General features: G+C 53.2%; 4 protein-coding genes across 11 annotated transcripts in view; 2 read left to right on the top strand and 2 right to left on the bottom strand.

Annotated features, from left to right (window-relative positions):
* The first annotated feature begins 1,229 nt into the window (after positions 1-1,229).
* On the top strand, positions 1,230-8,629 carry LOC122367844. Of its 4 annotated transcripts, none has more exons than XM_043341297.1 (11): positions 1,230-1,422; positions 2,026-2,217; positions 2,445-2,547; positions 2,815-3,050; positions 3,213-3,321; positions 3,547-3,851; positions 4,080-4,306; positions 4,455-4,570; positions 4,971-5,114; positions 5,492-5,598; positions 5,923-8,629. In XM_043341297.1, exons 2-11 carry the CDS (start codon positions 2,053-2,055, stop codon positions 8,065-8,067), a joined length of 3,657 nt encoding a protein of 1,218 aa, XP_043197232.1. In that variant the 5' UTR covers positions 1,230-1,422; positions 2,026-2,052; the 3' UTR covers positions 8,068-8,629. The 4 variants fall into 4 exon arrangements, with proteins under 4 accessions (XP_043197232.1, XP_043197231.1, XP_043197230.1 ...); XM_043341296.1 differs by lacking the exon at positions 1,230-1,422 and adding an exon at positions 1,467-1,531; XM_043341295.1 differs by lacking the exon at positions 1,230-1,422 and adding an exon at positions 1,670-1,808.
* Positions 5,536-16,198, bottom strand: LOC122367845 (WAS/WASL-interacting protein family member 3-like). Of its 4 annotated transcripts, none has more exons than XR_006254124.1 (8): positions 15,994-16,198; positions 12,364-12,521; positions 11,882-12,122; positions 10,307-11,620; positions 9,897-10,017; positions 9,480-9,582; positions 8,870-9,042; positions 5,536-5,605 (listed from the first exon to the last, which is right to left on the bottom strand). XR_006254124.1 is itself a non-coding variant. In XM_043341301.1 (8 exons), exons 2-7 carry the CDS (start codon positions 12,500-12,502, stop codon positions 8,954-8,956), a joined length of 2,007 nt encoding a protein of 668 aa, XP_043197236.1. In that variant the 5' UTR covers positions 15,994-16,198; the 3' UTR covers positions 5,562-5,605; positions 8,922-8,953. The 4 variants fall into 4 exon arrangements, 2 of the variants coding, with proteins under 2 accessions (XP_043197236.1, XP_043197234.1); XR_006254125.1 differs by having other exon boundaries at positions 12,364-12,502; XM_043341301.1 differs by having other exon boundaries at positions 5,562-5,605; positions 8,922-9,042; positions 12,364-12,502.
* LOC122367846 (histone RNA hairpin-binding protein-like) lies at positions 12,903-15,995 on the bottom strand. Of its 2 annotated transcripts, none has more exons than XM_043341302.1 (2): positions 15,849-15,995; positions 12,903-14,396 (listed from the first exon to the last, which is right to left on the bottom strand). In XM_043341302.1, exon 2 carries the CDS (start codon positions 14,352-14,354, stop codon positions 13,665-13,667), a length of 690 nt encoding a protein of 229 aa, XP_043197237.1. In that variant the 5' UTR covers positions 14,355-14,396; positions 15,849-15,995; the 3' UTR covers positions 12,903-13,664. The 2 variants fall into 2 exon arrangements, with proteins under 2 accessions (XP_043197237.1, XP_043197238.1); XM_043341303.1 differs by having other exon boundaries at positions 15,963-15,995.
* Positions 16,199-18,913: 2,715 nt separating the features above from the next.
* The window catches only part of LOC122367843 (sodium- and chloride-dependent neutral and basic amino acid transporter B(0+)-like), a 46,492-nt gene continuing 45,001 nt past the window's right edge, over positions 18,914-20,404 (top strand). Inside the window, exon 1 of the mRNA XM_043341293.1 lies at positions 18,914-19,163. The gene's annotated coding sequence lies outside the window, so the exon portion shown is untranslated. The remainder of the gene's footprint in view (positions 19,164-20,404) is intronic.

Genomic DNA, 20,404 nt, shown 5'->3' with positions numbered 1-20,404 from the left:
AGTCCAGCTCAACTGTCCACCAGGGTCCAGGCAGTCACATTTAGCAGCTGATCGACTAACGTCTGCTGCATATAGCCCGTCCTGCGCCCCTGAATGGCCAATGACCAACGGCCGTTACCTACAGCTCAATTATCTCCGAACTGCCCCCAGTCACGTGCCCCAAGCTGGAGACCATGCCCCAGGTCACGTGCTGGGGGGTCACGTCGGTCACGTGCTGGGGGTCACGCGGGTCACGTACGGCCTAAACCAGTCCAATGTCGGTTGGTAATGGCAGCCGGTGCCGTTATCGTATAATTGGGCGGCCCCTGAGCGGCAGGCAGCAGCAGCGCCGCGGTGTGACGGTACCGGTCCGGATTTACTTTGGGTGATTGGAGTAGGATGTTGCTGCTGCTTGAACGGATGTCGCGGTTTGAGCTTGCGCCCCAGAAACAATCATAAGCCGCCCCCGTATCCTCTACCGATTTCAAGTCATTTGTAACAATAACTTCTTCGTATTTGTCATGACATTGCACTTGTTTTCACCTGGCTAGTCTGTATTCCGGTATGGCCAATCGGGACAACATCCATGAGAGCATGTTATGAGGATGACATGCTTCCTCAGTTCGTGCAAAGGATAAGCGCCTGTCCTCCACCACAGAAAAAGAGAGCAGCGAAGGTGCAGACTGCAGCGGCCAGTGCATATAGCTCAACCTATATGCAGTCTCGTTACACTTCATACTTTTCCAGCATAGCTGACGTTTTGGTGTTTCACACCTCTGCTCCATGTCTGCATGTGAATCTTCATATTCGGCTTTATATTCCGGGTACATAAGTCAAAGTCTAGAAATAAGTCCCCGATAGGTAGGTACGTGATCTCCTCCACGTTTCCTCGCCAATCGGGGAGATGATAAGAAGCAGCACCTGAGGAAATGTGGGTGCCCGGTGCGGAATACCGGATACGGATTATATGTACTCCTTCAGCAGCAGCGGTCATTACCATTTTTGTTTTGTATTGTAGGAGAGAGACACTTCAAAAAAGTGGCAGCTCTAGCAGTGAATAATTTAGAGGTGAGCCAGAATAACAAAAGAAGTGAAAACAGAAAACATTACGGGTCTAAAAACAGCTAAAAAAATAATCAGAATTAACAGGATTTGTAGCTTTGTCTTTTTCATTCACACAACAGCACAAAATAATAATAATAATCCATTTCCATCTCTACATGGCCATGAGCCAATCACAAGCGTTCTTTCAGTGACGTCACATGACCTTGATGAAAATTGACAGGATTTTACTGCAGCGATGGCGTCCGGACTCTGATAGATATTCGAAAGAACAAAGAGATTTTTATTAATATCAAGCTGACTGGTAAATGTGACATTATTTTATATTCCACTCTCCTATTCGCAGCATCAAGTGGAGGAAAGCACTGGTTCTTTGAAAAGGTAAGTCTATTTGTCGGGTTTTATTTTAGCCGCACAAATGTCGGGTAAAATATGTTGAACGTTTATTTGGCGATTCCCAAATTCAGCATTTTACGCAAAACACTGGAAAGTACGTGCGTCACTGTTGATCAGTATTGTACAGCAGATAGAAATATGTAAAGAAGCATGTCATGCAACCTTATCCCACTCTTAATAATGACCGTATCATTAAAATAAAGAATTTGCAGGCAATTAATTTTGCACTGTAGTTTGTAAACACAGCTGATCCTGCACCGGGCGCCACGTGATTGTGCACGATGAAATTTCTGGTGAAAGAATGGACCGGGGGTTGAATGAAGTGTCTACATCAGCTTAAAAGAATGGAATGTGTTCTATATAAATTGCATGTGAGTCTCTGCTTAAGCTTGAACTGAAACTAGGCTTATTTGCAGGCCTTGTCACAGAAAATCCCATCAAACACGAACAATTTTACACAAGTTTTGCCATTCCATTGTAAACCTGGTTATTTATTTTCAGTTGATTGCATTGTTTTTCAGTTTGACTTGTTTGTCATGTGTTTTTGTCCTGCACTTGCTAATAATACTCGTATGAATTTCCCTGCAGCCTGAACTGTCTCCATAGCACCCAGCCATGGACCTGGGTGGGAGCGGAATGGATCTGCAGGAGACGCAGTCGGTGGTCGGCCTGCACGTGGATGCAGATGACCTGACCATGGACGAGCAACAGGCCGGAGTGGAGCTTGTGGCGGGAGGCCAGCAGCAAGACTGGTGCCATGTCTCGCAGGCACCTGTGCAGGTATACTGGAATTGTACCTGATAGAGGTGAAATTGTCCTTTTGCACCCTATGCTCAAAATTGCATAAAATCCATACTGTTTTGTCACAAACCTTATACCAGCCTAGAATGGAATGGATGGATTCTGCTGTCATAGGATCATTTAGGCAACCTTGATGCCCCTAATGTCCACAGCTCAGGCTCAGTTTCAGCTTTCCCCTGACCACACCTTTGTTTCCCTCTCCACAGGTGGTGAGGATTCTGGGTGCCAATGGTGAAGAGCTGCAGATGCTCTCCACTGACTACCACAACATGGATGGCCACCCAGTCACCATTGTCCCTGATGACACAGGTAGGGATTGGCATAAATATTCACCTAACTGCAGATAATTTCTGTCTTCTTTGGCTACCTAGCTTTTGGTTTGGTGCTGATTATAGTCACATCAGCCTGTCATGATTGGTTTTCAGTTACATAGTGATTTGAATCAGAGACTTATCAGCTGGCATTATCTGCCAGTCTGCAAGCTCCAACTGTGCCAAACGATGCTGCTGGTTGTGTTTAGTACCTTGGCAGTCCGTGCTATCAAGTTTCCATTACCCATGCTCTGTTTGTTGGCAGGTCAGTACGGCTCCCTGGACGTCGAGCTGCAGGCGGCGCCGTCCGACGAGCACACGGACATGGTGGAGCCGTCGCTCACCATCCAGCTGGACATCCCGTTCGTGACGGCCGACAACCAGCACGATCCGGAGGTGCAGTTCTTCGCCGACATCTACCGCTTCCTGGTGGCCGGAGTGGCTGTGGACACCTCTGAGGCCAGCATGAAAAGCCTAAAGAAGAGGCTCAAAGAGTATTCAGTGAGTCTGTTATCATGGTTACTCGTTAACATGGTTTACTATACAGAGACATGCTCTATCCCAGTATTCGAAATTTTTAACTATGACGTGACGAATATATCACGGATGAGTGATGACATGCCGCGGACGCTGACGTTCACTCCCGGTCTCTCTTTTCCGCAGGTGATCGATGGGGAGCTGTACTACGGCAGCCGAAACCCGCGGCTGGTCGTGCTGGACAAACAGCGGCAGAACGAGATCATCGCCGCCACGCACATCGATCCCTCTACTGGTGAGGCTCGGCAGCTGCTCGACGGGGAGGCTACGTTACTGAATGCGCACCTTCACTCGACGTGCTCGTAGCTTCCAACGTTCCTGATTTTTAGCCGTGATAGTTGATGAGTCAGTCAGGCCGACAAATAGATTGAAAGAATATTTTCCTTGAGGAAAAAGAACTTGCCTGTATGTTCAATGTCATGCAACGGAAAATTCACGACGCTCATTTTCTCGCCTGCAGGTGTGCACCTGGGGGTGAAGCGCATGTACAGCGCCATTCGACACTACTGGCGCGGCGTGTACAACGACCTGACGCAGTACGTGCGCAAGTGCGCCGCCTGCTACGAGGGTGAGCGGCTGTCGCGGCCGCCGGGCCTCGACATCACCTCGCTGCCGGACCAGGCGGCCGCGGCCGAGCGGCTGCAGCGTACCGCCGCCGCCGCTGCCGCTGCGGCCCCCAAGGCGGAGCCGCCGACCCCCGCCGCGGCCCTGGAGCGGACCCGCGCGGAGGTCATGGCCGACAGGGCCACTCGCGTGTGGAAAAAGGTGAGAGGGCGCAGTTCGCATTGTCCAGCGACCGGTGTCGGCGGTTGTGCACTGATGAGATGCGTTGGTTCTTTTAGATGCAGTCTTCTTGTTTTTTTTTTTTGTCAATTCAAGTCTTCTCCAACTGCATTTTCGCAAACGCATTTCTGTTAATGTGCGCTGTGCAGTTAGTGCTGAGTGCTGTCTTGTGAAGAACTTGTTCAAGCATCACCGCTCCCCTTGTGACAGGTGGAGGCGCGTATCTACGGACCATACGTCCGCTCAGAGTCGGGCTGTGAGTACCTTCTCGGCCTGGTGGACCCCGTCTCGCGCTGGATCGAGGCGCTGCCCGTGCCGGCGGCCGACTGCTGCGCCCGGCTGGCCGACTTCATCTTCCGCACCTTCTGCACGCGCGGCTTCGCCCAGTGCGCGCTGGTCGGGGTGACGGAGCGACAGTTCGAGGAGTTGCACGACAGGTCAGTGCGGCAGAGCTCGCGGAGAGGTAGTGTGTTTTGGCTTGCTGGCTTAGTCGTGAAACTGGTGATCCATTTTCGATACCTATGCGACTTTTTTCCAGCGCTGTTGCGTGCCGCGATGTTGACTAAAATTTTCATATGCTTCCAGGTATAAGGGAAGGTTCGAACGGATGCAGGAGATCTTTCAGAAGCTGCAGCAGCCTGGCACGGAACAAAACTTTGTCTTCACGCTGCAGGAGGCATCGGCAGAGTGCTCGTGGGCCAGTAAGTACGAGGCCGAAATTTCCATGACTATGGCCGGAATTCCATGGCCGGAATGTCTATGATTTCCATCAAATTCTAAGTTCAACGGCTATCATATTGCCTTTTAGCTGGCTAGTTTTTACTTGACAGCTGCCAGTTGCGTCGCTGTGGGCCGGACTACATAATACATTTAACATTTCACCACGCTAAAAGCCTTTTTTATAGTGCTTTCTATGAATACCATGAATGTGTCTCATGACTCTGTAAATCATCCCCCCCCGTGGTCCACATTTCTCTGACGCATAACTGGTAACTTATTCAGAGCATTGTTGATCCCAATGCAACATTGAGCTGTACTGCCGATCGAGTTTAGAAGTTTACGAGTTTAGAATCTCTAACGTCTCCCCGTTGCGTTACGCAGCGGATATGATGGACAAGTTTGTGGACGAGCACGGCAGCCAGTGGGACGTGGAGCTGGACGCGTTCCTGTTCGGGTATCACGCCACGCCGCGCGCCGACTACGGCTTCTCGCCCTTCTACATCATGTACGCCCGACACTCCAACGGTATGTGGCTCGGCGTAGCTGGTGTAATACGACACTAAGCCGTACGGATACGTAGCTCGGTAAATGCTCGGCTCTTAGTTTTGAGATTTTGTCTACGGCGCCTGAACCGTAGAGTCGTTGAGCATTTCCATATAAAACGTATCGTTGTTATATCCGCGTTCGAGTGTAATCGCGGTTCTGCTCATATTTCGCGAATATCGCTAACGCCAGTCAGCTATCGTTTTACGTGTACGTCATTGCCGCCGCCCGAGTGTGCTGTTACGCCGTCCCCCTGTTACTCAATGGCGTAACCCCCCTGTAACGGTTACGCCGTTACTCAGTCCCGCCACACCCTCGCACACAAGTCCCCGGTGACTGACCTGTGGGTGTCCGTGCAGGCGCCATCTCTGAGGAGGACAAGGAGAACTGCACGATCCTGGAGGAGGAGAAGGCGCTGGAGGCTCCGGTGCGCGTTCGACGACGACTCCAGAGCAGCACACTGCAGGTAGGCGCTGCCGGAGGCAGGGGGATGGAGGGGTCGGTGGTTGCTGGGTAGGGGTTCACTAGAGGGAGGTTAGTTCGGTGTGGGGTACGGGATCAGTGACTCGACCTGGAAGGAGGGGGAGAGTCGTTCTTCTGCCAGGTTTGGGTTTCGCTGGAGGGTACAGGGTAGGTCTGGGACTACATAGTTGAATATGTTTTGATAGCAGTCGTTTCGCTTCGACCATTTTCCATTAAACTTTCCTTTTGTCAGACGAACATATAATCGCGCCATGAGGCCTGAACAGTCTAGTCTGACAGCTCTTCCGTTCTGTTCGTGTCGTTCCAGTGTCGCCACTGCAGCGAGATCTTCACGTCCAAGATCTCGTTCCGCATCCACCAGCGGAAACACACTGAGGAGGCCAAGAAACGCGGCGTGCTCGACGGCGAGCTGCCGCTGCGGCCCGTCGCCATCGAGAGAAAGCTCCTCAAGAGGGCCGTGAAGCGCAAACAGCGGCGCCCGATGCGGCCGGGCGGCACCAAGATCAGTCACCGGCAGCCGCGGCCCGGCTGGACGGCCGAGCCGCCGCCGGGGAACGAGGACGATCAGGAGCGACAGCAGCTGACCTCCAACACCGTGCATGCGGTCCGTGCGCTCATAGAGGCGACGAGAGAGGAGCGCTCGCGGAGAGGAAAGTATATCAAGTACAGCGAGGAGCTGCGGGATGAGATCGCCGAGTATGCGTTGAAGCACGGACAGCAGGAGGCGGCTCACTACTACTCACAGTGTCTTGGCGGACAGGTCAGCATTAGCTCCATCAGGAACTTCATCAAGGCGTACCGCGTGTTCACGCCTGAGGTGAAGGATGAAATCGGCAGGTTCGCCATAGAGTATGGTCCAGAGGAAGCGACGGCCTACTTCAGCAACAAGCTCGGCAAGGACCTGAAAGTGGGCGTTGTGAAGAAGTACATGAAGGCTAGTCGTGCTCGACTGCGGGACGGAGCGCCGTCTGCCGAGGAACCGGCGGAGAGCAAGCCGAAGCCGAAGCACACCTTCACCCCACAGCTGAAGGAGGAGATCGGACGGTACTCGCTACAGCACGGCATCGCCCAGGCGATCCAGGTGTACACCGGGAAACTGCAGTTTGCCATGAAGGAGAGCACGGTGCGCAAGTTCCGTAAGATGGTAATGGAGAGTGACGCCAAGCACGAAGAGGCTCTGAACGCGGCGGACGCGGAGACTGCCGGACAACAGCAGGCCGGGTACGCCGCCGCCGAGCCGGCCCCGCTCGAGATGCAGCTGCAACAGCAGGTGAACGTCATCAGCCAGCCGTGTAGCGTGGCCTCCGGCTACGTGTACAACACGTACACAATCCCGGTCAGTCAGGCGGCGGCCGCCGGGCAGACGTTCGCCTACCCGCCGGCCGGAGGCATCATCGTCAATCCGTACTCGCAGCCGCCGCCCAACTACCAGACCTTCTCGTGCGCGGGTCCTGCGCCGGCCGCCGCACCCTCCTACATCAGCAGTCCCATGCTGCCCGTCATCCAGCAGGCGCCTCCCGCATCCGTTCAGCAGCAGGCACTGCAGCAGCAGCCGCAGCAGGTGCAGGCGACCCCGTCACCGCAGCAGCAGCAGTACCTGCCGCAGATGATGGACCACTTGGAGATGCGGGCGGACGGCACGTACACGCGCCAGGACCCCCTGGAGATGGCCACCTCCGAGGCCAACATCCCAGGAGCGTACGGCGTGCCGGCCGCCCCCGGACAGCAGGTTCAGCTACAGCAGCAGGAGCAGGAGCATCACCAGCCGCAGGAGCAGCATCAGGAGCAGCAGCCGCCGCTGTCCAGGTCGTTACCGGACCCAGAGTTGGTGGCGCCGCATTCCGCTCTGCCGAGCCTGCCTCTGGTGCCCACCAAACTGGAGATGGAGGATGAGCTGTTCTCGGAGGATGACCAGGACGCAGAGCCGGAGCCCCGCAAAAAGCAGAGATCCCGGGCCGGACGCAAAAACCGCAGTCCAGGCTCGACCAGCGGAGATCGCAAGCGAGGCAACTACACCTCGTACAGTCCCGAGATACGAGCGGAGGTGGGCAAGTACGCCTTCGAGCACGGCAATCACGCGGCCATGGTGCACTTCCGCGAGCGGCTCGGCTGCGACCTTCCCGAGAGCACGATCCGCGGCCTCAAGGAGAAGTACGTCGTGAAGCTGCGCCGCACTGGCGACACCCCGGAGCGCGTGACTGCTCTGGGGTTCGCGCAGCGCGGCCGGCCGATCCGGCTGGGACGATATGACCGCGTGGTGCAGGACTGCATCCGTGAGCTGGTTACCCAGGGTGAGAAGGTGTCTAGTTTCCTGTGCATCGCCACCGCCAAACAGGTGTTGATGCAGTACGAGCCCGACCTGCTCGAGGAGCACGGCGGACCCATCAAACTGAACGCCACGTGGGCAAAGTCATTTCTGAAGAGGCTAGGGCTCAACCAGCACAACTCGTGAGCCATGTTGGGTGGTTCCTTTTGTGTTGGAGCTTTGAAACATGCCAGGGAAGTATGTGCCCTCATTGCATGCATTGCTATGTTCGTTGCCCCCATATTGGTTTTACCGCATCATTTATTACGACTTACGAGGAGTTTCGATTCATTTTCGGTACGTTATTTTACTGTGCATGGTTGTGTGCAACTCGTTTTCTATGTTGTTTTGCTCGATGATATGCTGTGCTAGATTCGTTATTTTCAGTACAAATGTTTTTCAGCGCTTCGCCATGAACAGAACAGTGATGCCATGTTCAGCCGCCATTGTTAGGTCCTTCCCTAACGCCGCAGTGTCGCTCGGTATGACCTGACCTTTGTGCCGACCGAGGGCGATAAGGGCTAGCCCCCGCGGCCATACTCCCCACGTTTGTGATCCTCGCCGCTGCCTTCGAGTGGCGCGGCCCGAGCTTGTGCGCAGTATGGTTTTCCTGACCTGAGTGTGTATGCTTGTGTGTCCACTGTGCCAGATGACGTATTTTCGTATGAATAAACCCATGGTGTTCGCCACTGTGTGGCAACCCATTCAATGTCATGGTGTTGAAAACAACTATGATGGAATGCTGACACAATATCATTACAGAAACAGGGCACAGTAACGAATAACGAATATCTATTTGCAAACGAAAGCATCAGGGTTTCAATAGAGATCAAAACCCCTTGTACTGCACATTTACATATAATAAGGCACGGAATCAGGCACTGAGCTACAATCAACCGCGGTAGTGTTCGCCCTCGCCCTCACACTCTGAATGAAGGACTGGGAATACCTGGTCCCTCTCCTGGCCGAGGTCCTCCTTGGCCGTCTGTTGCCGTCTGTACCTGGCCGTCTGTTGGGCGGTCCATGACCCCGCTCACAGTCTCCTACGAGGCCTGGGGCGGGGGGTGACGGCGCCGTACTGGGTGATATCCGTGGCAGGGAAGGCGACCGGGTCCCAGAACTCTGAAACAGAGAAGGCGCAGTGTTGAACGAAACTGGGAACGAAGAAGAAGATCAAAGCCAGCTCCGGTAAACGGTTATATGCTCTGACAAAACGAAGAGGATTCGTAAAAAAACATGATTGCCAAGGCGCACCTGTCACCCTACTTTCCGGGACCGACGGCGGCAGCTCCCGCTGCCTTGCCGCTGCCAGTGTCGGTTGTACCCGGTACCAGTACCGTACTCCGGTCAGGGTAGCGTAAAGGTAACGTCTGGTTCTCACCCGGCGGGTGGCGAGCGGTAGCTGCTCCCTTGTATCTACCCTCGGGGCAGTGTGTGGGCAGGGAGGGGAGTTGACGTCGGGTCCTTACCCGGCGGCGTATCGGGAGGGGCCTGGCCCTTACCCGGCGGCGTATCGGGAGGGACCTGACCCTGAATGGGTGCAGTGGTCTGGTCCTTACCTGGCGGCGTATCGGGCGGCGGCGGCTCCTGCTGTCTATGTCGGCTGCACCGGTTCATATGAGCCCGCAGCTCCTCGTCGGTCATGTTCCGGTCGGAGTACCACTGCAACACACAGCCAAGACGGGGTTACGTGTGACCCAGGGAACCCGAGCAGCACGCGGGACAAGTGGAATATTAGAAAACGTTTAGTTCCCGATTAATTTACCTCGGTGATACGCAGACATGGCGCTTCCCTCCAACAAATGATGAATGCGGACACCACAGACTCGTTTCATAAGCATGTGTAATGATTGAGCGGTAAACGTTTCTTCACAATGAAGAACCATGCTCTGCGTTCATTAACTACATGTGCACAGTCTCGTCGGCCGCCTCCCCACATCCAGCCCTGTATTTCAGCAGCCGCCGCGGGCACCCACCTCCTTGCAGACGGCACACGACCAGCCGGGTAGTCTCTGGCGGTCGGCCCGCCGGCGGACCGGACTGGCTGCGTACCGGCGAGCTGGGCCCGCCACCAGCTGCTCGTCGCCCAATATCATACTGACGGTCAGAGATTGAGAGATACAGTCAGTGACGTACACAGGTGGACTATTCCTGTTACAAACAATATTAGTGAATTGAACCTGGATGCTATTCATGTAAATTTGATTACAAAATCGAATTTTAATCAACCAAATAGCTAAGTCCTCTTCCGCCCTATCGAGTGTCAATATACAAGCCCTATCGAGTGTCCATATCGAGTGTCCTGTGATATTTCACAGGACTGTAACACATGTCCATCTATGTGTTACGCATGCGTTTCAGCCTCATCTGTCGAGCTGCGTCTCACCTGTCCATCTGTGTCTCCTCCTGGGAGTCATGTTCCGGCGGCTCGGCCGGCGGCGCCATAACCTCGTCTCCATCAGATCTACCGTCCCTCCCGACGGCAGCTCCTTCTCTCTCCGTCCGAGACTGTTCAGCGCCGCCCTCTGTTATAGCCTGAGCCCTATCATTGCCGTGCTGCTGGGCATGCACATCTGCCCCGTTATTAGTTCCTTGTTTGTCGCGGTTTAGCTCCTCCATCAGCACGTCCAGTCCCAAAGGCGTCTCGTCAGTCTGGGCAGACTCTGGCGCAGCTCCCCCAGCCCGCCGCTCCTCATTCAGACTCGGCGGAGTCGCCTTTCGTCTGGGAGACGTTCGTTTAGTTTTGTTCGAGGTGGAGGTTTCACCTGTCTTATTCGAATCGATTTCCAATTCAAATATCGAGGGAGCGGCTCTTTTAGTCGATGTTACCGTAGTGTGCGCTCCAGCAGGGGCCTTCGTTGGAGTCCTGGAGGCTGGTTGCTCCGAAACTCCTGTGCGGAAGTTTGAGCCAGATGAGCATCCTGCAGCAGTGCGCTCTTGGGGTGCTTTCTTCTGTGGAGACACCGACTGCTTACGTTTTCGTGGTGGCACTGGTTCCCCCGGACCAATGATGAGACGTTTCCTCTTATTCGGAGATCGAGAATGGGTTTGGCACGCCCCTTGGGACTGTGTGCGTCCCGACGACGCTGCTGGCTGGTCTCCCTCGCCATGACCTTTTCCCGCAGTGGGACGCACAGATGTCGCTGGAACTGCGCTGCCAGCCGGTTTTCCACCGTTTCTTTTCGGCAGCTCGGCAGGGGTCGGCTCGGTCGTCGGTGGACGTCGGGCTCTTCCCGGTGGGTGCTGAGGCAGCAGCAGAGGCGAACTCAGACTCGGTGTAGGACTAGCAACCTCTGCGCGTCTCTCGTTCTGCGGTGTCGCCACGTGTGTGCCCCTCGCCACCGCCGGAGCCGCTCCCTGCGACTGCCGCGGACTGGCGGTAGCTCCGGCGCGGCGGCGGGCCCGTCGAGTCGCCGGCGTTCGGGCGGTCAGCACGGGGCTCACCGGGTCTGTAGGCCGCACCGGCCGCGGTGGAGTGGCCGGCAGCTGCACCGTCTCGGCCACAGGGCACGGACGGTGGCCGCGCCGTCCCGGTGAGCTCTCGAGAGTCTCGGGTACCCAGACCACTGGCGGCGGCGGCGGCGGAAGAGCAGTCTCGGGCACCGGGTGGGTCGGAGGATCGCCGCGCGGGGCGCAGGGGATGTCAGCGGTCTCTGGAGCGAGCACCACGGGGCGGCTGGAGGAGCGGCTGGGAACACTCCTGCGAGAAGAGAAATCCGACTGCTAAGACCGATACACTGAGTAGATATTGAACGAAAACAGAGCACATTCATATTACAAAAAGACAAACAGCAAATACCTCCGTACCAATATAAGCAAAGTCCTCAAATGTTACAGCAAGCTGCATTGATTCTTTTGTTGGGAAACCGGAAAAGAGGTCGATGATTACGGTGAGGAAGTGCTCACGTTCTCACAATCATGACTTGGAAAAGAAAACAATAGAAAGAAAACTAGCACTCACCGTTTGGGCTGGTTGAAGTAGGCGACGTCGCCCGGACTGGGCGGGACCAGGTCATCGGGACTGGACGGCCCGAATTCCTCAGCGCTGGCAGGCGGAGCGCTGGCAGCGCCGCCTGCCGGCCTGGCGGGGGTGGTGTGGTGTCCACTGCCGACGGTAGGTGGCACGGAGCCACCGGCGCGGCTAGCTGTAGAGACGCTAGGCTGCTTTTCGCAGCGGAGTTGATGTCTGTCCTGCAGTATGCCTGAAACGAAGTCAAATACTTTTTCAGCTTCAACGTAAAGAACTCAATTTCACTTTATTCTTGAAGTCAAAATATTGAATGTGGAAGAAAGCAGATTGAGAACGGATCGGCTCAGTGACTATACAATAGAGAAAACAGACTCACGCCGCAGAATTCATTTTACAGAATTCGTCCAGATCAAATCAACGTTGGCATCATTAACGAAGAATCACACTCACGAAGACCGACGCGCCGTGCCTACCTTGGAAGAGGACGTAGAGCGTCTTGATGAGCATGGTGGCGGCGCGGTCGTCGGGGTCGCTGATGTTCAGGAGTGCGGCAGGGTCGGGGAAGGACGGCATCAGGTCCGACCAGACCTGCCGCAGCTGGAGCTCGGCCATCTGACACGCCGGTAGGGCGCTGACCGGTTAGAGGGGTAGATTCAACGGGTTTAGCGGTTAGACACGCTTGGTGTAGGTGACAGTCCTTGCCTCTAAAAAAAAAAAAAAAATGTTGTTCTGAAGAATTTATATATGTATATAGTTGAAGGTCAGTGGCGGTGTGTTTGTGCATTAGCATCGACATTTTAAAAACAAGAGAACATCTAATCAAAGTTAGTTAAGTTAAAACGTCATTAGACATTTAAGACGTCTAAATTTACATGATTGTATTCAGTGACGTCAAAAACGTCATTTCTGGTAAACACGCATCTCAAATACTTTGGCTGTCACTATTGATAGGTAATGTTGAGACAAAATTTGTTCTTTGATTCCCCGAGTCTCTGCCTCAAAAGATGTTGCATAGATACGGTAGAGTTTATTTCCTTAGCACATAAAGGGCAAAGTTCACAAAGGTTCTACGAATTTCATCAACCAACGAACAAAATGGAGCAAACTGCGAACAAACCACTCGAACCAGAAATGCATCATACTAAAACACGAAATAAAATCGGACACTAGTAAAACAGAAGGAGCACCTTTCACATGACACGACCAGGGGAGCCGGAAAAAGAACAAGCACCAAAACACTAATGGTCATCAAAGCACAATTTCTTAAATCGCTTTCAAAATGACAAATAATAGGTAGCGCACACATTTGTACCATAACAGTCCGTATTTTCCGTCCTTGGGTTCGAAAATACACTCATTCTCCAGATGCGTGCCCCGCTTTACGAAGGTTCGCCATGCGAAGCAGCAATAGATGCTCATAGCTCAGCTATGCTGGATATTTTCACATTGGTCACCATGCAACGTTGGCTATGTAAGAAGCAGTTGGTAGCAGTTGTTACACCGTAACACATCACCTAGGCTAGTTTCGTCCACGTGCGCCGGTTTTAGCACTATGCCGTCGCTGGTGAGATCGCCACTTATTTCATGCTCGGTCTGTCAGTCCACAATCACTAAAAGGTATCTCGCATGTCCAGCACGAAAAATGTTCCCTGCGTCAGAAGACTCTCTGAGGCGGGATATTTGTCTCGATACACGTGGGAAGTGGTCCGCCATTTGACCACTACGACTCCAGTGTCACTCCCTCATGCTCACACCACCTCTGTCCGAAGCGTTTTCAGCCCGCGAGCTCCATCGCCACTTCCTCGACTTCTGCAGCCCAGTCGAAGGCCTCCTCGCCATCTTCCTTCTCTGCCGCTGCGGCGTCCGGGTCACCTTGTCCCATCTGCTCAGCCTCACTGCCTTCGGCCGCCGCCCCGGTCTCCGCGGCAGCCTCTGCTCCGTGCTCCCCTGCTGCCTCCGGCGCCGACCCCGTCTCGGCCGGGTCGGACACCACAGAGGATGTGTCCGACGCCGACTCCTGTCCGCGCAGCTCGGCCAGCTTGGCCGGGTCGTTCCAGTAGTGCAGGTGGACGCGCCAGCACCGGACCGCGTTATCCCAGCGGCGGCGGCTCTGTACGCGGCGTTTGACCGGTGTGCGCGGATGGTAGCCCAGCCGCTGCGCGCGCGGTACGGCTGCCGTGTACTGCTGGTAGGCCAGCGTGTTCTTTCCGTACTCGATCTGCTTCTGACGGCGGGCTAGAATCACGGGGTCGTCCTCGACGACAAACTGAGGGGTTCGCACCGGCCGGGAGCCCTTGCGCGGCGAGCGGCGGACTGCGCCGGCCGGAGACACACCCGGAGACACAAGAGGAGAAGCAGTTGAAGAGGGAGACGCACCCGGGGAGGGCATTGGGTGCTCCCTGTTTGGCCAGGACGAGACTGACGAATCGCGATGGCGCCGCTCGGGGGTATGTGGGTGGACCATGGCAGAGCTGAATACTGGTAGACTGCTGAGATGTAACAAAGACTGTAACAGATTTCAGAATGTATTCAGAAAACTTTGCACAGTTAATACAGCTACAAAACAACAGATGACATAGGTATAATAAAAAAATCATTACAGCAATCAACAAGGCCTTCAATAGCCACATCATGGTACATGCATGATATAATTATTATTAGTTCATAAAATTGGTCTAATTGGTAAAATGCTGCAGGCCAAAAACACACTAACATTTAAGTTTTGACTGTTTGTCATCACTTAAATCACAATAAACTGCCAGAATATGACATTTCCAATTTCAGTGTCAGAAAATGACACAGCTTTGAACAGAAGGTAGTAGGTACCCACTTCCCATAGTGTGTAATATAAACAGTATTTATCGACTTGGCATGAACTCTTTGATTCTGAGTAATTCTGATTACTCAGAATTCTGATTTGGGTTTCAATTTCAGAAAGGATGGTGGATGGAGTAGAGAAATCAATCAACTTTACCAGCCAGTGACTTCCCCCCCCCCCCTCAACCCAAGAAAAAAGCTTTATGGAATAGAATAGGTAAAATTATGAAAGGGCTAGCTCACCATTGCACAACAATCAAGCAACCAGGGCATTGTCAACTGCCACCATAGCTTTCCTCTGCATTGACATATGGGGCCTGTTCCAGCGCCTCCAGAAACCTCCAGAAAGCTCCAGAGAGCTCTAGAATCCTCCAGAGAGCGTTCCAGCGCCTCCAGAAAGCTCCAGAAAGCTCTCGCCAAAGTTCCAGAAACCTCCAGTAGCCTCCAGAGTTGGGAGGTCCAAATTTCTCTGGAGGCTCTGGTCTACAATGATGGCGCACATGTGACAATCACGAATGTAAGCAAAGGACTTTTGACTGATTATTTTACAACTTGATTGTAAAGAAAATTACATTGCTATGATTTTGTTAATCTTCATTATTAAAATTGAAAACAAATTTTGTGTTACAAGAAGAGAGAACAATCGTCATTCTTTTGGTATCTGTGATGCCAATCTCCAGAAATCTCCAGATTGCGTTCCAGCGCCTCCAGTGAAACCTCTGGTAGAGCCTCCAGTCAAGAATTTCTACTGGAGGCGCTGGAACAGGCCGAAGATGGACAGATCATTGTCAATGTCGAGGGCATTACAATGAAATATGAAATGGCCTGCCTTCTCCATAGTTCCTAGAATTGATGAAAATTGGTTGCTTACAAAGTGATGTGAACGTGTAATTATACTTCAAAATTTGTTTTAGGTTGTGCAGCAGTATGTAATGCAGAAGAATCAAACTTTTTTAAGTTTGAGTTGGTAAGTGTCATGCCTCAGCGCAGACACTGGTGACTGGACAGCAGCAATGGGTGGTATCTATCAATTGATGCCTACCATCTCAACCACACAAATACAGCATCATCATGGCATCAAACTTAATTCAAATATGATGGGAAATGACACTCAATAACAAAAGTACTGAAAAAAAAATACCCAAATGAGGCACTAGAGCACGATTGCACGATTCCCTATCGTTCCTGTCGCTCTCGCTTGTTCCGCTGTATCTCGCATGTTGGAAACAGACCGGCCAGCACTCTGATCAATTACAATTCATAGTTTTATCAATGTGTCAACTTACTTAATTCGCCTAAAAATTGAAAAAGTAATGCGGGAAACGCCAAGGGAGAGATTTGTTTTAGCGCGATCAAAAATACAAAATACGCGTCACATTCGCCTTCTCTCTGAAACAACAAATTTCCCGCGAATTTCAGCGTAATTTTGCTGCAGTTTCAGAATTTACGCCACTAAAACACTGCACTTCGTGTTACCGTTTCATTATTATTTCCGAGGGCCAGTACAGGGTCCGAATCGCAGCAATGATTAATCACAACTCCATAGGGTTTCGAAAAATTATTCCAATCTGGTATTCTTATTCCTTGGACAAACGTTCGCTTTGCCGTTTTTGTTATTCGAAAACATGAATGGAGAGACCAGAGGCGAAGGGAGCATTATCAACAGTTGCACACCCCAGTCAGGTTATACCTAAGCATCTTATTTTCCTCCAGTGTCGGACGCACTGATGCATGAATTTCATATGCACAATCATGGGTGTCGATTTGTATACCTTTGGGGGTGCTGCAGCACCCCCAATGCTCAAATGAGCACCCCCAATGGTTTTCCGGGCACCCCCAATGATTTTGTCCCTCAATAACTCCCACTAACTCTGCTTGAGGAAAATAATTGTTCTGCAGTCTTTCACTAATAAAAATAAAACAATTACGCAATTTACAAAGCATGAAATAAAGATGTAAAGCCAGAAAAGTTAGTTTTAAGAAGAAGAGCGAAAAAAGACGTTAAGCTGTAAAGACACTGGTGTGGGTCCGTCGTACACGGGTGTCGGACCCTTAGAGCTGCTGGCGCGTACCCTTTACAAGCCAGCAGGGGGCTCCAGAGACCGGCGACGGGCCCTCAGAGGCCGGCTAAGGGCCATCAGAGGCCGGTGGTACCTTCAGAAACCCTGTGGGGTCGTCTTTAGAGACCGGAACGGACTTAGACGCCGATGGAGCCCTCAGTCGCCGGTGTGGGGCCTTCAAATGTCACCGGTGGCAGGGTGGCCGTCACATGCGCACTTGTGGGGCCTTCAGAAGCTACGATGTTGGGCCCTCAGAGCCACCGATATAGGGCCTTAAGAGGCACTAGTGTGGGACCCTCAGATATGGCAATGTGGGGCCCTCGGACTGGAGGCGCCGGTGTGGGGGCTTCACAGTCGCCGGTGACGGCCCTCACAGGCGCCGTTGTGGGGGCTCTCAGAGACACTGGTTTAGGGCCATCACAGGCGCGCGTGGGGCCCTCAGAACTGCTGTTACGGAACGGACCCTTCATAGGCCGACAAGAAGATATCAAGAGGTCACCGGTGCCTTCAGGAGCCTTGTGTGGTTCTCAGAGACTGGCATGGTGCGCTCAGACGCCGCTGGGATCCTCCGAGTCACCTGTGTAGGGCCGTCAGGGTCGCTGGTAACTGACAAGGGCCCTCAGAACCGCCCATGTAGGGTTTTTAAAGGCATTGGTGTAGGGCCTCAGAGTTAGGGGTGTGGGGCCCTCAGAGACGCCGGTGTGGCGCTCAGGGGTGCCGGTGAGGGCCCTCACAGTCGCCGTTATAGGGGCCCTCAGAGAAATGGGTGTGGGGCCATTACAGGCGGGTGTGCAGCTCCTAGAGCTGGCCCCCTATAGGCCGGTTAAGACCCCCAGAGGCCGGCAAGTGGCCCTCAGAGGCTGGCTTGGGCCCTTATGGAGATCTTAATGTTGGTACTTGTGGGCCCATGAGGTGTTCTTACGAGCCCTGTGGGGCCCTTCTGAGTCCAAATATAGCCAACCTGGACCCTCAGCGGCCAATTGGCGCCGCAGTGCCCCTCAGGCCCGAATAACCCGATGGGCCCCTGAACCTAATGGGGGGGGGGGGGGCATGTGCCTCACGGGCCCACCTGGCTACGCCACTGAGGAAAATCGTAAACCCATAAATATCGAAATGCGATCACCTGTCATTTTTTTCAACGATTATTGCGATCGTCTGATTAACGCCAGAGCCTCGTAGCTATACCGTTGCCTCCCGCGCAATGTCCGCCCCTGTGGACCGCAGGGGCTGCTGCACCGGTGCTAATCGCGATCACCGGTTTGTCACCTTATTACAGAGGTGCCGGTGCTGCTGCCGAGCTGCCGGCAAATGTACGCGTTTTTTCGGAAAGATGTTTATGTAATGAGGTAGCCAAGTACTAGGACGAGCAGAATGATTTTGAAGAACGTTCAAACTTTGGGAAATATTAGTGGAAATCCCGGGATTATCAGTACCTTATGGGGATACCCAACCATGCCTTGTACGGTTGTGCCCATGGCAAAGCTGCAATCTTTCACCCGGTGCAGGGGTTGAGCACCCCCAACCATTTTGAGAAATCGACACCCCTGTGCACAATGCATACAAAGAGTGACGGGTTTTTGTTTCGAGGGACCTCACTCCCCTCCGCCGGGCGACCGGCGCCGACGTTCAAGCGCCTCCGTCTGACAGCCGCTAAACTGGAGACCCCGTGGGCCACGGGATCTCCATTCGTGGCTGCGCTCTGTCTTACCGAGCCGCCCTGACGCACCATGTCCGACAGAAACCCTGTCTGACAGTCACCACTCACTGTGGCCACCATTTCCGACAGTCGCCCCGCCCTGGCCACCCGATCCGACAGCCAACAGCTTCCCTCGACGCTCTGACCGTCAGCATGCCTGGCCGAAAGTCGTCTTGATCGACAGCCACATCGCCCTGGCCGACAGCAGTTCTGTCCGACAGTCGCCCTCCCCCACCTGCTCTAACCAACAGCCGCCGCCATAGACCGATAAACGTCTCTGTTCGAGCGACAGTCGTCCTGCCCGTCAGCCACTCTCGGCTCTGTTGAGTCTGTCCGACTGAGCCGTTCTGTCCGACAGCTCCACTCTGACCAACAGCCGCCCTGCCCGACACGACAGTCGCCCTCCCTCCCCGCTCTGACCAACAGCCGCCGGCCGCCATGGGCATCTCTGTCAGCGACAGTATCCATGGAGGCCGGTGGCGAGGCCGACCACCTGAGCCGCGGTAGAATGGACAGGTGAGTAGCGAATCGGCCGACCGACCGGCCCCTCCCGCCTGCTCAGTCGGCCCAGCTGTCCGGCCGCGGGTGGTACCGGGACTCGGAGCCTGTTCTGAAAACAGCGGACCTGTTTCTTCGACAGCAGAAGATCGGAGGATCGGGAAACCGGAAAGGACCGCGGCGAGGTGTCTAAAGGAACCCGGTGAGTAACCGGTGATGGGATGAGAGGTGTCCGGATGAAAACCGCGGATAGAGATGAGGGAATAAAACCGGGGATAGAAGGTGCCGAGGCCGGTTGGTAGCTGAGAAAGTGAAGAAGTCTGATTGTGGCCTGTGGGCACCCATCTACCCGGGTTCACGTCCCAACAGCACCGAGCACGAGTAACATGAGCGAATGTATGTTCTAAAAAGGAGAAATCAGTTTTCGTTGGTCATTTCTACTGCTAGACTAAGTTATTCAAAGGTATAAATTTATGGACAACTGTCTGACATGTGTAAACGTGATTACTTGCTATTCTACTGTTGACAACGGCAACGCTTTCTAATTGTTTTTGCGGACGTAGGTAGTAGGTATGTAAACGCCCGTTTGGCGTTTAGTTAATAGCTACATATGTATGTCAGTGACATAGCCAAGTTTTAGCACTGCCGGCTGAGGAATATATTTAATGCAGGCAAATAACGAACATTCTTTTAGAAAGTAAATAAAAAGTCGGACCGCGTCATTTACTCATACCTATATCCAGCCTCTTTCAGCTCATGACCTATCCAATGGCAGTTCAGAGCGGTGGGCACAAGTGGCGGCTTTGTTTTGGCAGTTGTTTGCTCCCCTGTAATCGTGGCTCAGGTGCCACTCCCACGGGTGGAGAATGTTTGAAAAAGTTACCCCGGCCGGCGACCGAAAGTCAGAAAGACAATGATGCTCAAATATTTGTCAACGGTTATCAACAAACCCCTATTCTGTGGCATAGAATGATGGATGTCTGCCGCTTGTACGTTTTTAGGGAAAACTGCTGCACGCAGGTGCGGAAGATTTCGTAATTGTAACAACAATTTTGCAACACGACTTAAAATTTCGGACGCATGTCACCTAGTGCTATAGGTCAGGTCATCAGGTCAAATTTGCTGGATGACCGTGCTAAAAATGCAATCATGCCCTTTGCAAAACTTATTCCGTGGAAGTTGCAATCTTTCCCACACAAAACAAAATGTCAAATTTGACCGTTTTGACCCTCTTGGCTCTTATTGAACATTGATTTGAGCTCGCACCTGAAATATTATTCGCGACCGAGGCTTCAACGAGTAATCGAATGTTTTGTTTGCAGTGTTTTACCCGCGCCCTGCTGGGGGGGGGGGTGTTTGAACACCCCCCCCCCTTGTGGTTTTTCGCGAATATCTAAAAAAAACGGCGGCGCGGAGCGCCGCCGTTTTTGGTACACCTTATCA

This window comes from Amphibalanus amphitrite, unplaced genomic scaffold (genome assembly GCF_019059575.1).
Source record: "Amphibalanus amphitrite isolate SeventyFive unplaced genomic scaffold, NRLGWU_Aamphi_draft 000900F_arrow, whole genome shotgun sequence".
Classification (NCBI taxonomy): domain Eukaryota; kingdom Metazoa; phylum Arthropoda; class Thecostraca; order Balanomorpha; family Balanidae; genus Amphibalanus; species Amphibalanus amphitrite.
Note: the sequence above shows the minus strand (reverse complement) of the source record. Positions and strands in the feature narration are given on the sequence as shown.

What these genes read in the sequence shown, in the direction of transcription:
- LOC122367845 (XM_043341301.1), bottom strand. Translation starts at nt 12,502, where the DNA reads ATGGCCGAGCTCCAGCTGCGGCAGGTCTGGTCGGACCTGATGCCGTCC. An exon ending in GCTCTACGTCCTCTTCCAAG is followed by an intron (nt 12,123 to 12,363) that starts GTAGGCACGGCG and finishes ACTTCGTTTCAG; the next exon opens with GCATACTGCAGGACAGACAT. An exon ending in GAGGAGACACAGATGGACAG is followed by an intron (nt 10,018 to 10,306) that starts GTGAGACGCAGC and finishes TCTGACCGTCAG; the next exon opens with TATGATATTGGGCGACGAGC.
- LOC122367844 (XM_043341297.1), top strand. Translation starts at nt 2,053, where the DNA reads ATGGACCTGGGTGGGAGCGGAATGGATCTGCAGGAGACGCAGTCGGTG. An exon ending in GCACATCGATCCCTCTACTG is followed by an intron (nt 3,322 to 3,546) that starts GTGAGGCTCGGC and finishes TCTCGCCTGCAG; the next exon opens with GTGTGCACCTGGGGGTGAAG. An exon ending in GGCAGAGTGCTCGTGGGCCA is followed by an intron (nt 4,571 to 4,970) that starts GTAAGTACGAGG and finishes TGCGTTACGCAG; the next exon opens with CGGATATGATGGACAAGTTT.
- LOC122367846 (XM_043341302.1), bottom strand. Translation starts at nt 14,354, where the DNA reads ATGGTCCACCCACATACCCCCGAGCGGCGCCATCGCGATTCGTCAGTC.